The sequence below is a fragment of the Pocillopora verrucosa genome, chromosome 13 (assembly GCF_036669915.1).
Source record: "Pocillopora verrucosa isolate sample1 chromosome 13, ASM3666991v2, whole genome shotgun sequence".
Classification (NCBI taxonomy): Eukaryota; Metazoa; Cnidaria; class Anthozoa; order Scleractinia; family Pocilloporidae; genus Pocillopora; species Pocillopora verrucosa.
The window spans coordinates 13,712,713-13,725,848 of record NC_089324.1 but is presented as its reverse complement, the minus strand read 5'-3'; the positions used below and the strand labels follow the sequence as shown (position 1 = coordinate 13,725,848).

The 13,136-nt window shown below is 38.6% G+C and overlaps 1 protein-coding gene across 2 annotated transcripts; it reads left to right on the top strand.

The window, feature by feature from the left end:
- Positions 1-1,723: 1,723 nt before the first annotated feature.
- Positions 1,724-12,321, top strand: LOC131773015 (tetratricopeptide repeat protein 28-like). 2 transcript variants are annotated; one of them, XM_066160778.1, is made up of 6 exons: positions 1,724-1,858; positions 4,355-4,506; positions 6,013-6,174; positions 6,457-6,534; positions 7,484-7,551; positions 8,498-12,321. In XM_066160778.1, exons 2-6 carry the CDS (start codon positions 4,410-4,412, stop codon positions 12,077-12,079), a joined length of 3,987 nt encoding a protein of 1,328 aa, XP_066016875.1. In that variant the 5' UTR covers positions 1,724-1,858; positions 4,355-4,409; the 3' UTR covers positions 12,080-12,321. The 2 variants fall into 2 exon arrangements, with proteins under 2 accessions (XP_066016875.1, XP_066016876.1); XM_066160779.1 differs by lacking the exon at positions 1,724-1,858 and adding an exon at positions 2,283-2,408.
- Positions 12,322-13,136: the final 815 nt, after the last annotated feature.

Sequence of the window (13,136 nt, the reverse complement as noted above, 5' to 3'; positions counted from 1 at the left end):
ATTGTTTTCATATCCATACATGAAGTTGTGACGCATTCGTTAATGTTTCGTTCCTTTGTGTTCCGGTACACGAGAACACAACCCTTTATTTTGGCCTGTCACTTAAGATTTCCAATTTCAGTCAACATATTCTCGTCTTTTTACTCTTATTTTTTTAAGTAGTATCATTTTATTAATGATTTCATTTTTTTTTTTTATTTTCAAAGCTTTTTTATCGATCCGTGATCCGATCCGTGATCCGATCCGTGATCCGATCCGTGATCCGATCCGTGATCCGATCCGTGATCCGATCCGTGATCCGATCCGTGATCCGATCCGTGATCCGATCCGTGATCTAGTTGGTGATCCGGTCCGGTCCAGATTTTACCGACGCCGAACTCAAGCAATCGAGAACAAATCCAGCAAGCTGACGGTTAGAGGACTTTACCCGGAACCCAGCGCCTTAATTATGATCACAATTGGTGTTTGGCACTGATTAGCCTGCAGAGCAGGCGTAATTTTGGCAAGCAAGTGCTCAATATTTTCTTAACGAGAATTATGACCGCCATCTTTGATTAAAATGGCAGCGGAAGGCTTGGGAGAGAGAGGAATTTGAACCAAGGGGGCGGCCGAGGGTCAAAAATAAGGAGAGGGGTGTGAAGATTTTTTTCGCCCACCCCTTCCCCAACATTAAATCTCGCTTTAAATCAAACATGACTAGTCGGGACTGTAACACTAGCGACTAAATACAGGAATGGCTCCGATCTGTGACTGGATGATAAAAATAGTAAAAGTTAATAAGTGATATCTTAACTCCTTGCTCGTGAGTATTGTGTCTCGAAGCGGAACAGCGAAAATCAATGTGAAAACACCGATGTGTCAAACAAGGAATTGCTACTTACATAACGAGGAGAAGGCAGAGTCTATCTTGTTCAGCGAGGTCGTTCAGCGATATTCCGGCGATGAAAAAGTCATCCGCTGTCAAGCTCCGCTGACAAAAGACAAAAGTTCAGGCGGACGACTAGAGACTGGAGCCATTCCTGTATTCCACCGCTGATGGGAATGGCTCCAACCTATGCGTACATTAATTTTTTTCGTTCTGGCTAAATAATTTATAAACTGAGATTACAAATGAAAGAGCGATTTATTAGGTTTTTCTTATGTTGAAGTCTACAGTGCTTGCAAATGAAGCCCTCTTTTATTTCTACAGGGTTATGTAGTTTCTAAGTTTTAAATAACGCAGCAACTGCATGTCACGTTTGGAAAATCACGCAATGTTGCGTGACGCTGCGACCGATGTTTTTAATTTACAGTATGCTCTGCTGGAGAAATATGGCTTGGCCGCAATCGAGGGAGATTTTTCGTGGAAAACTGATTTTCTAGGTAATTTTTCATATGAAAGACAAATCCATTCATCAGGCTCTTCATCTGTTTTTGACAGATCGGTGTTTTCTTTCGCATTGATATTTCATCGTTCCGCTTCGAGACACGCGGTTAACAATACTCACAAGCAAAGAGTTAAGACATAACTTATTAACTTTTACTATTTTTATCATCCAATTAAAGGTCGGAGCCATTCCTGTATTTAGTCGCTATTCCTTTTTCGGGGCTGTCCTGGTTTACCGGTACACGGGGGAATACCTATTGTTTTCATATCCATACATGGAGTTGTGACGCAGTTAGTTAATGTTTGGTTCCTTTGTGTACCGGTACACGAGGACACAACCCCTTTTTCAATTAACGTCATCAATTGCCGAAATCCAAAACTAGAGAGCCACGAGACTTTTTAGGGTCTAAATTTATACCTGAGATAAATTTTTCAGCTTAACAACGTGCTTGGTTAGGAAACCAGCGCAGTTTGAAGTTCAGAGTTGTGGCGGTGAGTGCCATGCAGCTTTGATCGTGTTTGTGAAAAAATATACATTAATCTTAGGGTTTTTAGTCTTTTTAGGAGTTAACCCTTTCACTCCCACAAGTGACCAAGACAGAATTTCTCCTTACAATATCAATACAATATCAAGCAGGTAGGTGATGAGAATAGAGAAGAATATCAATGATGGGATTATTAGTTGATCCAATACCAAATTCTCTGAACTAACATCATAAGAATTGTATGGGAGATAGTAAGGAGAATTACTAATTAGATCTTGGGAGTGAAAGGGTTAAAGAGTTAGGAAAAATGCTTTTGTAAATGTCTGTTTGCCTAACCGTTCGAACGGATGAATAAATTATTGGAACGGTTTGGTCAGACGTTCGGACGGATGAGTAAAGATTTCGAACGGACAGGCAAACCGTTCGAACTGGTGAATAAATTATTCGAACGGTTTGATTAGCCGTTCGAACGGATGAGTAAAAATTTCGAACGGACAGGCAAACCGTTCGCACGAGTGAATACTATTATTCGAACGGTTTGCTTAGCCGTTCAAACGGTGAGTAAAAATTTCGAACGGACGGGCAAGCTGTTCGAACGGATGAATATTATTATTGTCCGTTTTGCCTTTCACGGTCACATTTACACTATTTTCCGGCCGCCACGTTGGTGCACCACATGGCGGCTTCATACTGGGCTCTGCAAATTTGCGCAAGACATTTCTATGAATATCCGAAGTTTGGGCGGACAAACAGAACTCTGTTCTTTACCTATCTTCTATAGCGTTACATCTTCTTGATCTTATTTACTGAATATTTTTGGATTTATATTTTCTTTGTGTTACGGTGAAAACGTTCAATAACGTTAGCTCGTACTCAACCAGCGACACACCTGGCGATTTTACTCGCTGATCGTAGCAAATTTAATCGCCACCATCGGCGTATAACATCGCCAGTATCTGACACGTCAGATATCGGTGATTTTATACATCGATCGCAGAGATCGGTGAAAATCTCGCCGCACCGGACACATCTGGGGATTTTCGCCGATCGCCGCGATCCGTTTGTGTCGCCGGCTTAAACGACACCTGTAGGCTAGGTGCTGATCGAAGCACACAACTCCCCATGAATTGCAACAACGAAGTCTTGACTTGCGTTGGTCATGACATCGAGATTTTTCATTCCAAAACGAATCTCTCGTGTTTTGACAGGACCCTATCGATTCCGAGGATTTCTAAATATTATCTGAATCTGGCGCTGGGGTGTACTGGTGCCTTGAGATACTTGTAAGCTAAGCTTAAAACTTACACCTGGTATCTATCAAGGGGAAAGAAGGAATTATTCGGAAGTCTTTCATGAAAAGTTGGAGGGATTACTTTAATTTTGTGTTAAGTGATGAATGAAGCACTTTCGCTCTCTTTACAAAATTGAAAGTGCTTCGATCAGCGCCAATAACCAAATTAAATATGTATGTTTGTTTGTGATTATTATTTTAGACCACTTTTAAGATAAAGGCATGTTCACAAATACACCATACAGACCATCAACATTTTTTTTTTACTTGGAGGCCAGAAAATTCAAAATAAACTAGTTCATTCCAAGTGACATTAGTGGATGACTTTTACCTCACTTTCTTGAGTCTTACTGGTAATATTAGCACCCACTCATTTCTATGCTGCCACAATCTTGATTGTTAGGAGAATCAAAGTTAGCATCAAAGACAAGTCAATTTTGTGCATAAAACAATAGAAACATGAAGCAATTACAATAACAATTTGTCATATACATATACTGGTAAACCACAAATGTCAACACCTGTACAGTGTTGAAATCCATTTCAACATACATCAGCATGCATTAGTGTATATATTTCTGTGTTTTCCTACAATAAATGTAACAGTTGAACTAAAAGCCATCTATACAAATATGGGCATCAGATCAAATGGAGGAAATTGAATAAAAGACATATATCTTCTATAAATTTTGACCAGTAATCCCTATTTAAAAATCAAATGAGAGAATTTTACTTTGGTTTTGTAAGATTTGTTTCTTATGAGAAAGTATTCAGCATAAACTCACTCCTCTTGTGGAGACATGGTGGCCTTATGATTTGTGAGCTGGACTCAGTGTCAATAGGTCTGCATTTGTAACCTGACCAGGTCATGTGTTTTGTTCTTGTGCAAAACACTTTTCTGTCACAGTGCCCCTCTCCACTCAGGAGTATAAATGGGTAGCAAAAATTAGTTAGGGAAGCCTGAAGAAGTGTCAGTGGGGGGGGGGGGGTAACCATGGGATGGACTGGCATCCCATCAAGGGGGGAGTAGTAAAACTCCTAGTCACTTCATGTGAGGAAGCCAGGTTTATAAGCTCGCAGGGCCTTGTGATTTTGTGTCTGTGTATCCCTCCCCCCTCCCATTCTCAGCCAAAAGGGGAAACACATTTATTTTGCTACTGGGTAATATGTTGAACTGATATTTATCATCATTTGCAACCATCTTTTTTTCAGGCCAGGAGAACTGAAAACAGAAACTTTTTGGGAGAGGCATATTCTTATAGTTGCAATGGCTACAGCAAGAAGTCCAATCAAAGTTCCATCTGAAAATGAAGACTTACCTGAAAAGGAAAATGCACCAGAGTTTGATGAGGACACTTTAAAAGGTGATCTATGTTCAACTTAAGCTTCAGTTATTGCTAGAACTTTTTCTATTCCACTACATGTAGTTTCAAGAATGTAAGTAGATGTAGAGAAGGATATATACACTGTATGACCACTTTAAAGGGTATTTGGCCTGTCATGACTCTCTTCTATGATTACAATATGCTGTCCTTTGTGGGGATCTTTGACACAGAAGTCTTTGACATTTGCTTTTCTAAAAGTTCAAAGCAAGTACACAAAATTATAATAAGTAAAGACTTTATTTGAGTATCATATAACATCCATTTTGTAAGTACCATCATCATCATCATCTTCCCACTTATAATGCAGCAGTGAATTTGAAAGCTTCAACATCCCCTCCCTTCTCCTCTAACAACAGGCTTTTGATCATCATCAAAGCCAAAGGGGGGAGTGGGGAGGGGGGAGATTGAACATTTGCCTGACTGGCATCAGGGAATTTGAACTAGAAGTGTCAAGACTTTCCATTAGAATGCACTTGTTATATATCATTTAATGTGGAGGTGTTTAAGGTAGATAGTTCACTTTCACCAGCAAAAGGCTCAGAAGACAAAAGTTCACAAGGTCTAGGTTTTAAAGCTTGGTCAATGTGATTCAAGTCACAGTTGCTAATTATTTTACTTTTTACATAAAAATTGGGTGGGGCATTTGAACACATATTTTACCAGTGGGGATTGGAATTTTCAAAAAGCAACCTCCACAAGTTTAAATGTCTAGGGGTGTGCTTCAAGTTGAGTGACAGTTAATTCTTATCATCATTATTACTACTGTTTTCACCCACATTATAAGCATCATTGTAACTATTAATCTCATCTTCTTTATTATTATTCTTATCATTTATATCATAACTGTTTGTCTCTAGGTAATATTACTTCTGGTTTTTATGATTGCAACATTTGTATCTAATGAACTCATTAACTATCTAAATGCAATTAAAGCAGCTGACTTATAATTATGCCAACTCTCTCTGATTATCAGGGAGTCTCACAGAAACAGAAGGAGACTGTGAGTCTCTCATATGGGCTGCCATGAAACCCTCAAGATAAATGAGGATTTGGTTCAGTTTCTCACAGAAATATAACATTAGAACTCCAGATTTCCCATATTCAATGTTACTATGGTTATCTTAGGGTTTGCATCTTAATTTTCTTAATTGCACTTAGATTGTTTTAAAGTGCTGAAGGGATTACACTTGCTTTGAAATAATAACCACAACAGCAACTGAGTCTGATTGGTTGAGCTTTTGACCAAAAAATGTCTCTCATAAATTAACTGAGTGGGGTTTGTCCTGTGAGGGGGGAGGGGGGGCTGCAGACATCATCTAAGCTTTTCAGGGGATGGGTGAAGTCAGGCAGATGTAAAAGTGGGAGCTGGCACAAAAAGAAAAATCTGAAGATTTTAAATCTCCAGATCTTGGCAGCTCTGCTTTTACACCAATTAAATAGCACCACAGACTTTGATATCAATTATTTTTTCTTTTTTCTTTTCAGCCACAGCTGATGTTTATAGGAATGAGGGTAATGAGTCCTTCAAGAAAAGAGATTTCATCAATGCTATTCACTTTTACACAGAAGGAATTAAAATGAACTGCAATGAGAAAGAACTAAGGGCCAAACTGTACAACAACAGGGCTATTGCACATTTTAAACTTGGTAAGATGATGAGAGCTTTTATATGCAGTTTTTTTTCCTCTTTTGAAGCTTAGAGCTGTCAGTAGTAGCTTTCTGAAAAAGGTAATAATGTTCAATGCATGCCTAAAAAGAAAACAACTCTCCAGAAAAATACATGTACCTTACCTTTGCCTCTCAAACATACAGAGAAGTAAATTCTTACCCCAGGTATCAGTGAGCATCACAAGCTTTTCCTAAAATTAATGTAAAGGTGGTAGGTTTGCCATATGTACAGCTAATCAAAGATATTTATTTTAAAAACAGGTAATCACCAGGATTCACTGAGGGATGCAGAAGCAGCCATTGAGTTAAATCCAACTTTCCTCAAGGCAATTGTGAGAGGTTAGATATGTTAGCTGTGCTATAGTAATAATAAAAAAGGAACTTGTCACTCTGGGGTTAAATGAAGTTAAATAAAGTAAAAACTTGTCTCAATTGACCTTAATTAAGAGGTTCATGGAGACCACCCTGATGTACATTTGTATCCAGCTCTTGGCTGCTGTGTGATGACTTTCTATTATGATGAGAATGTTATTTTGAGTTGGATGAAGAACTCATTGCTAAATGCAGAGAAAATTTCAGCATGAGTATTTTAGTTTCCTTTGGCTCAATGAGTTAGGTAGTGGTGTCGGATATGTTGAGTCACTATCTAGCTCTTTTGAAAAGAAGTTAGGACTTAACTTAACTCAAAGCTGTAACAAAATTTTTCTCATTCATCAAGTACAAGTCAACTTCAAGTGCTATAATACATGTAGTAATAATGTAACTAAAGAGACAGCATGGGTAAATCTTATTATTGGTGAACTTCAAACCTTAGTTTGAGTCACTTCCTAGGAATCAATTATCAACTGATTGAGTAAATCAAATATGTTAACTCAAACTAATTGGAGACTAATTTTATATCAAATCATATTTTTTATTTTGTACTTTGATTGAAGTTGAATTTTAACCCAGTTCTAAAAAGATTAACTGAAAAATGTACCATAATGATTACAAAAATGAACAAAAAGGGATTTCATTTTTTGGTTTTCCATTGCATGTCTTTTATACTATCCATATCACCTAGTGAATTTCTGCAAACTGTCAGTCCCAATTTAAATGTTCTTAAAAGTTTCAATTATCAAAAACTAAACTTACTGAAACCTAAGAAGGCCTGTTTATTCATTTTCTTTTAGTTGATTTGTTTTGTTTTGTTTTCTGGTCTGTAATGATTTAGCTCTCAATGGTTTCTGGTTTTTTTCTTGGAATTGAGCTACAGTAATTAGATGCTTCTTTGTGTTGTTGCCTACAGGAGCCACTGCCTGTGTTGAACTGAAGAGATTTGAAGAAGCAATCTCTTGGTGTGATAAGGGATTAGCTGTATCCTTTCAAGGAATCTATAATTTTTAACTGTGGGTATAATGGAAATACTCCATAATTTGAGGTCTTAAGGGAGAAAATGAAGTGTATTAACTACGATGGAAACTTGTCATTGAGTGTGTGTGATTTAAAACTGTGGGAAAAGTTAATACCTCATAACTTCATAATGATATAATCTTTTTAGCCGTGACTTAGTCACCCATGCCACAACTGGTTCATTAGTTTAGTTAAAAGACTAACATTCATCCAAATTTATACATGGTGGATGATCTTTAAAACAAGTCAGAAAAAGAAGCTTGGTAATGTTTTTATTTATGTTTATTTTCTGCCTTTAAATTTTTTTCCACCACTCAGAGACTCAGAAACGTTCGTCGCGTTTTCTTATCCACGAAAACAACATTTAGAGGCGCATATTTGTGTTGTAGACTCATTTCTTCTACTGGAAAACATTCGTCTGATGTTAAAGCTATATTAATTTAAAAATCGAGCAAGTGCTTCCCAGGTTTTGGAAACAAGGGATTATATCAAGATATTTTGCTTTAAAATTTGAGGTTGCACACGGAAAAAAACTTTTTGTGATGTGTAGATTTTGCATCATAACTGATTTTAAAACTGAATGTTGATTAAACATCTACTTTTCATGCAAGTCCTCCTAATAGGCCATTTTACTGTTGTGTACTGAGTTGCCAAGCCTTTGATTTGGAGTGAGGCTGACGTTTTTCACCTTGTTGTGATAGAGACCAGTATCTAGTGAGCATAATAACAAAGTAATTTGTATTTGAAAATCAGCAATGTTGTATCATAACAAGGTCACCCTTAGCCACACACCTGTTCAAAGGCTTGGGAACCAAGCACGCAACCGTAAAAATGAACTATTATATACCAATGTGACCAAGAAAATAATCTTTTTTTTCCCACAGTTTAAAACCTTGACATAAAAAAAAAGATTGACAAAAATAATGCAATTTTGTCGTCATTAAGGCTTCAGTCTGTTAGAGAAATGGAAGATAATTCCGTGGAGGAAAAAGATCATATTAGCTATGACCATGGTGGTGCAAGTTCAGGTGATGTCATGAAAGTCATAGACTTCTATAATCGAGGAGACAAGCATGGAGAGGGTAACAGTTATGGCAATCTTGGCGATGCTTATTACAGGCTGGGTGATTTCGAAAAAGCCAAAGAGTACTACAACCTACATCTTCAAAAAGCTAAAGAAGTGGGAGACAAGCATGGGGAGGGTAACACTCATGGTAATCTTGGCAATGTATATTACAGGCTGGGTGATTTCGAAAAAGCCAAAGAGTACCACAACCTACATCTTCAAATAGCTAAAGAAGTGGGAGACAAGCATGGGGAGGGTAACGCTCATGGTAATCTTGGCAATGTATATTACAGTCTGGGTGATTTCAAAAAAGCCATAGAGCACTACAACCTACATCTTAAAATAGCTAAAGAAGATGGGGACAAGCAGAGGGAGGGTAACGCCTATGGTAGCCTTGGCAATGTGTATCACAGTCTAGGTGATTTAAAAAAAGCCATTAAGTACCACAACCTACATCTTCAAATAGCTAAAGAAGTGGGAGACAAGCATGGGGAGGGTAACGCTCATGGTAATCTTGGCAATGTATATTACAGGCTGGGTGATTTTGAAAAAGCCATAGAGTACCACAACCTACATCTTCAAATAGCTAAAGAAGTGGGAGACAAGCATGGGGAGGGTAACGCTCATGGTAATCTTGGCAATGTATATTACAGTCTGGGTGATTTCAAAAAAGCCATAGAGCACTACAACCTACATCTTAAAATAGCTAAAGAAGATGGGGACAAGCAGAGGGAGGGTAACGCCTATGGTAGCCTTGGCAATGTGTATCACAGTCTAGGTGATTTAAAAAAAGCCATTAAGTACCACAACCTACATTGTAAAGTAGCAAAAGAAATAGGTGACAAGCATGGGGAGGGTAACGCTTATGGCAATCTTGGCAATGCTTATTACAGGCTAGGTGATTTCAAAAAAGCCATAGAGTACCATAACATAGATCTCAGAATAGCTAAAGAAGTAGGAGACAAGCATGGGGAGGGTACTACTTATGGCAATCTTGGCAGTGCTTATAGCAGTCTGGGTGATTTAAAGAAAGCCATAGAGTACAACAACCTACATCTTAAAATAGCTAAAGAAGTAGGAGACAAGCGAGGGGAGGGTGGTGCCTGTGGCAATCTTGGCAATGCTTACTACGATTTGGGTGATTTCAAAAAAGCCGTAGAGTACCACAACGTACATCTTAAAGTAGCAAAAGAAGTAAGAGACAAGCATGGGGAGGGTAACGCTTATGGTAACCTTGGCAATACGTATCGGAGTTTGGGTGATTTCAAAAAAGCCATAGAGAATCATAACCTACATCTTAAAATAGCTAAGGAAGTAGGCGACAAGCATGGGGAGGGTAAAGCTTATGGAAATCTTGGCAATGTGTATTGGAGTGTGAGTGATTTCAAAAAAGCCATAGAGTACCACAATCTACATCTTAAAATAGTTGAAGAAGTAGGAGACAAGCATGGGAAGGGTAACGCTTATGGCAATCTTGGCAATGCTTTTTACAGGCTGGGTGATTTCAAAAAAGCCATAGAGTACCACAACGTACATCTTAAAATAGCGAAAGAAGTAGGAGACAAGCATGGGGAGAGTAGTACTTATGGCAATCTTGGCAGTGCTTATGACAGTCTGGGTGATTTCGAAAAAGCCATAGAGTACCACAACCTTTATCTTGAAATGGCTAAAGAAGTAGGAAACAAAAAAGGGGAGGGTGGTGCTTATGGCAATCTTGGCAGTGCTTATTACAGTCTGGGTGATTTCAAAAAAGCATTAGAGTACTACAACCTAGACCTTAAGATAGCTAAAGAATTAGGAGACAAGCAAGGGGAGGGTGGTGCCTATGGTAATCTTGGGAATGTGTATCGAACTCTGGGAGATTTAATCAAGGCCAACAAGTCATACAAGCTAATGCTCAAAATTGCCGAAGAGGTCGAAGACAAATCCTTGGAGGCAACGGCCTACTATTCATTAGGATGCGTTTTTGAGTTGCTGGGTCGACTGCCAAAAGCTGTTGAACATTACCAAGCTAGCATAACCTTATACAATTCCTTGAGAGTACTTCTAGAATCTAAAGATGAATGGAAAGTTAACTTTCGAAATCAGTATCAAATGGCGTATACGGGTTTGTGGAGAGTTCTCGTAGAACAAGGTAATATAGATGAAGCGTTATTTGCTGCTGAGAAAGGACGAGCTCAGGCTCTGACCGACCTCATGGAATCCCGTTTTTGTTGTGGAACAAGTCAGCGCAAGGGAGGTGATGAAGATTTGGCCGTGTTAAAAAACGTTCCATCAAACACTGTCTTTCAGGCAGTGGTCAGAGCTAACGTCAGTCTTTGGGTTGTGACCGAAAGAAAACATGTTCAGTTAAGACAAAGTAAGCTCAATGGTTCTATTTCAGATAATAGTGGAGCCAGACAGTCCTTTGAGTCGTTCATGCACGATGTCTATACACAACTTGGTGTTCGTTCAAATGTGAAATGCGAGAATCGGTCTTTGGATGCTTTAAGGGAGAGCCGTTCAAAAGTTAATGAGAAAACTGAAGAAGACAACCCTCAGCCTTCCATTCAACAAAACGAATGCTTGAGCACTTTGTATGATGCCGTTATGAAGCCGGTGGCTGACCTGGTTGAAGGGGATGAGCTACTCATTATTCCCGATGGACCCCTGTGGCTCGTTCCTTACGCCGCATTCAAGGATGGTAATTCTAAATACCTGTGTGAATCGTTCAGAATTCGACTCGCTCCATCGTTAACAAGTCTTAGACTCATTGCCGATTGCCCAGATGATTATCACAAAAGCAGTGGTGCGTTACTTGTAGGAGATCCGTGGGTAGCCGAGGTTACTAACAGCAAGGGAGAGATACTCCTCGAGCAGCTTCCTTGTGCTAAAGAAGAAGTAGAAATGATCGGAAAAATTCTGAATATCACGCCAATCACGGGAAGACAGGCCACCAAACGTGAGGTGTTGAAAAGACTCAGTTCCGTTTCCTTAGTTCACTTTGCGGCACACGGATGTATGGAAACTGGCCAAATTGCTCTTACACCTGAACCAGACCGAAGATCTACTGTGCCAACGGAGGAGGATTACATTTTAACAATTGGAGATGTGTTGAATGTTCAACTTCGTGCCAAACTTGTTGTGCTTAGTTGCTGCCATAGTGGTCGGGGCGAGATCAAGGCTGAAGGTGTGGTTGGCATTGCACGCGCTTTTATGGGGGCTGGTGCTCGGTCTGTTGTGGTGTCCCTGTGGGCGATTGATGACGAGGCTACTCTTGAGTTTATGAAATGCTTTTATCAATACCTTGCAGAAGGTAAACCTGCAAGCGAGTCACTGAACTTGGCAATGAAAAACCTTAGAGAATCAGACGAGTTCCTCGACATCAAGTACTGGGCGCCCTTTTTACTGATTGGAGATGACGTTAGTCTTAATTTCATGGCATAGGAAAGATAAAATTTGAATGTAAAATCACTTAAAGGATTTTTTTTCTCTCAAAAAGAATGACGCTGTAACTTGGAAGGTTTAAACGTTTCTCTGTTTGGCAATTTTTGGCTATTTTCATTACTTTTACTTTTCTGTTACATGGAACTTGAGACGTGTAACTTTAATTTGGCGAAAAAATAAAATAGACTATTTCATTTTATTTTGATAAGTGAAATTATCTATTTTGTCTTACCTTTACAAATTTAAATGCTTACGAAGAGAACGAAATGTAACAAGGCTTCTGTAACTAATGCTTGCAGTAGTTGAAGGCGATTACGAGGTTTTCGTTTTCGCCAAAATGACACTCTGTTCTATTCCTGTATTACAATCAGTTTTATGGAAAACAATTTAAAAGTTTTTTCTTGTACGTAACCCAGACGTTTTCCACCGGGTTTTAATTACGTTTATGCTCTAAGCTTTTGATAAGCAAAGAAACAGTTCGTCGTTTGCAAAAGTTGGCGGAATTTTAATTTCAAAAATTTGATTTGCAAAATTTGCAGCAATATGCGTATTAAACTTGGAACTTTTCTAGGTCATAAGTTACTTTGTTACAAATTGAGATTATCTTTACTAGAAAAATTGATTTTTTTAAGATCCATTTTAATGCAATCTAATTCTGTCAGTGCCAAGATTGTCATTCTAAACTTAATTTGAACAAGTAAACATCAGAGATGATGGGCTACTGACCATAAGTTAGAGACATTAGACCTACTTCTAGTGTATTACTTTTGTGAGGAGAATTTAAATTATAATAAGTTTTGGGAGTAGATGGGTTCCTTTTAGTGTCTCCTCGTAGCGCGTACTTCACTTAAAGCCTTGCACAATTTAGAGCAGTTTTCATTGTACTTATTTTTTTTTTGTTCTTTGCGTAAGAGAAATAAACAGGGTATAAAATACAAAAACTGCGTTGATTTTTATTGTCTCTCTTAAGGATGCAAGTAAGATGAAGAGGGAACAGATCCTTTGGGGACTGCAGTACTTGTTTTGAGCCGCGCGCGCCAAGCTGATGATCTTTGCG